Source organism: Aplysia californica, unplaced genomic scaffold (assembly GCF_000002075.1).
Source record: "Aplysia californica isolate F4 #8 unplaced genomic scaffold, AplCal3.0 scaffold00401, whole genome shotgun sequence".
NCBI lineage: Eukaryota > Metazoa > Mollusca > Gastropoda > Aplysiida > Aplysiidae > Aplysia > Aplysia californica.
Window position 1 is genome coordinate 234,316 of NW_004797671.1, and position 1,736 is coordinate 236,051.

The 1,736-nt window shown below is 42.9% G+C and overlaps 1 protein-coding gene across 4 annotated transcripts in view; it reads right to left on the minus strand.

Moving 5' to 3' along the window:
• Positions 1–1,736, minus strand: part of LOC101847674 (uncharacterized protein C2orf50) — a 36,412-nt gene that overhangs the window by 4,742 nt on the left and 29,934 nt on the right. For all 4 annotated transcript variants that reach the window (XM_005104018.2, XM_005104017.2, XM_035971232.1 and 1 more), the window contains exon 3: positions 1,564–1,728. In XM_005104018.2, the coding sequence (XP_005104075.1) occupies positions 1,564–1,728 (165 nt within the window). The remainder of the gene's footprint in view (positions 1–1,563; positions 1,729–1,736) is intronic.

A 1,736-nucleotide genomic window follows, 5' to 3' on the forward strand; every position in this document is an offset into this window, starting at 1 on the left:
AAGAAAGAAAGAAAGAAAGAAAGAAAGAAAGAAAGAAAGAAAGAAAGAAAGAAAGGAAGGAAGGAAGGAAGAAAGAAATGGATAAATGAATAAATTTTAATAAACAAGAGGTACCTCCGAAAAGTAATGTCCAACTCAGATAGGCGCCAGTTAAGTAGGCAGAGAGTCTTGAAAACTATCCACACAACGTACATCGAAGAACACCTTTGTGGATTCAAACCTGGCTAATCAGTACTCTAGCCCAGGATGACACCAACCGAGTAGCACAATAATCAAAAGCATGTCATTTAAGTTTTAGTTTCAATAAGAGTTTAAAGACACTTGCAACACAATAAGGTAATACATGTGTCAAAGGATAGATGTGTTACAAGACAGTAACATACACAAAAAAAGAAAAAGGAGAGATTAGGACGATAGATGTTTGATAGGAAAGAAGAAGCAAACCACACCAGAGCACCCGCCAACCAACCACAAAAGCATGCCATGTGCCTAGTGGGGTGCAACACTGTATATCATTCCCAACTCCGCTTTCCCGCACACAACTTTTACTGTGTGACGTCGATGGCATGGTGGGTAGGCTTTTGGATTCGCAACTGCAAGGTCGTGGTTGAAATCCCATAAAGGGCCCGAATTTGTTTCCTTGCGAAAGGCACTTTATGTGAGGTGTCCTCACTTCACCCGGGTGGGAATGGGTACCGGGCTATAGACAGCAAAGTATCTCGTCAGTTTGTTGGTATTGGAGCACCTGCAATCTGCAGCTTGCACTGTGTGCCTCCTGGAAACCCAGAATATTTCTGGGTTTTCCTAGGGTCTCTTTGCGTAACAAAAATTGTAAAACACATAGAGCATGCCGCACAGTGTATATGCTATAAAAAATGCAGTTATAATCTTTAACTATTCACCCCCCCTCTGTCTGTCTGTCTGTCTTTCTTTCTATCTGTCTGTACGTCTGTCAGTCTGTCCGTCCGTCCATCTATCTATCTATCTGTCTGTCTGTTTGTCTGTCTATCAGTTTGTCTGTGTGTCTGTCTGTCTATCTAACCGTTTGTTTAGTATCTACTGTAGATATGCCATTCAACATAATGATAACAATTTTCGCTTCAAATGTAGACCGATCTTAGAACAACAATAAAACAAATCAAACATACATACGAAAAGAAGTAAAATAAACGCACAGATGAACAGACAAACAGAAAGACAGACAGACAGACAGACAGACAGACAGACAGACAGACAGACAGACAGACAGACAGACAGACAGACAGACAGACATACAGATAGACAGACAGATAGACATAGATAGACATAGATAAATGACAGGTACATAGACAAGCAAACACTGACCAAATATATACAAACAAACAGACAGACAAACAGACAGACAGACAGACAGACAGACAGACAGACAGACAGACAGACAGACAGACAGACAGACAGACAGACAGACAGACAAAGAAGCAAACACTAACCAGTTTTTGAGACATAACCTCTCTCTGCGCACACTTTGATTCCAGATGACCAAACAAACAAACAAACAGACAAACAAACAGACAACACACTGACCAGTTCTTGAGACACCTCCTCTCTGTGTGCACACTCTGCTTCCAGATGACGTCCTGAGTGACGGCGTCACATTTGTTGTAGTCCCCGTCTTTGGCGGGCTTCCCAGGCGCCGCGGGTTCCGGTGGGGGGTTGACGGGCTTGGGCACACACGAGTCGTGGTACTGGCTGTGCGA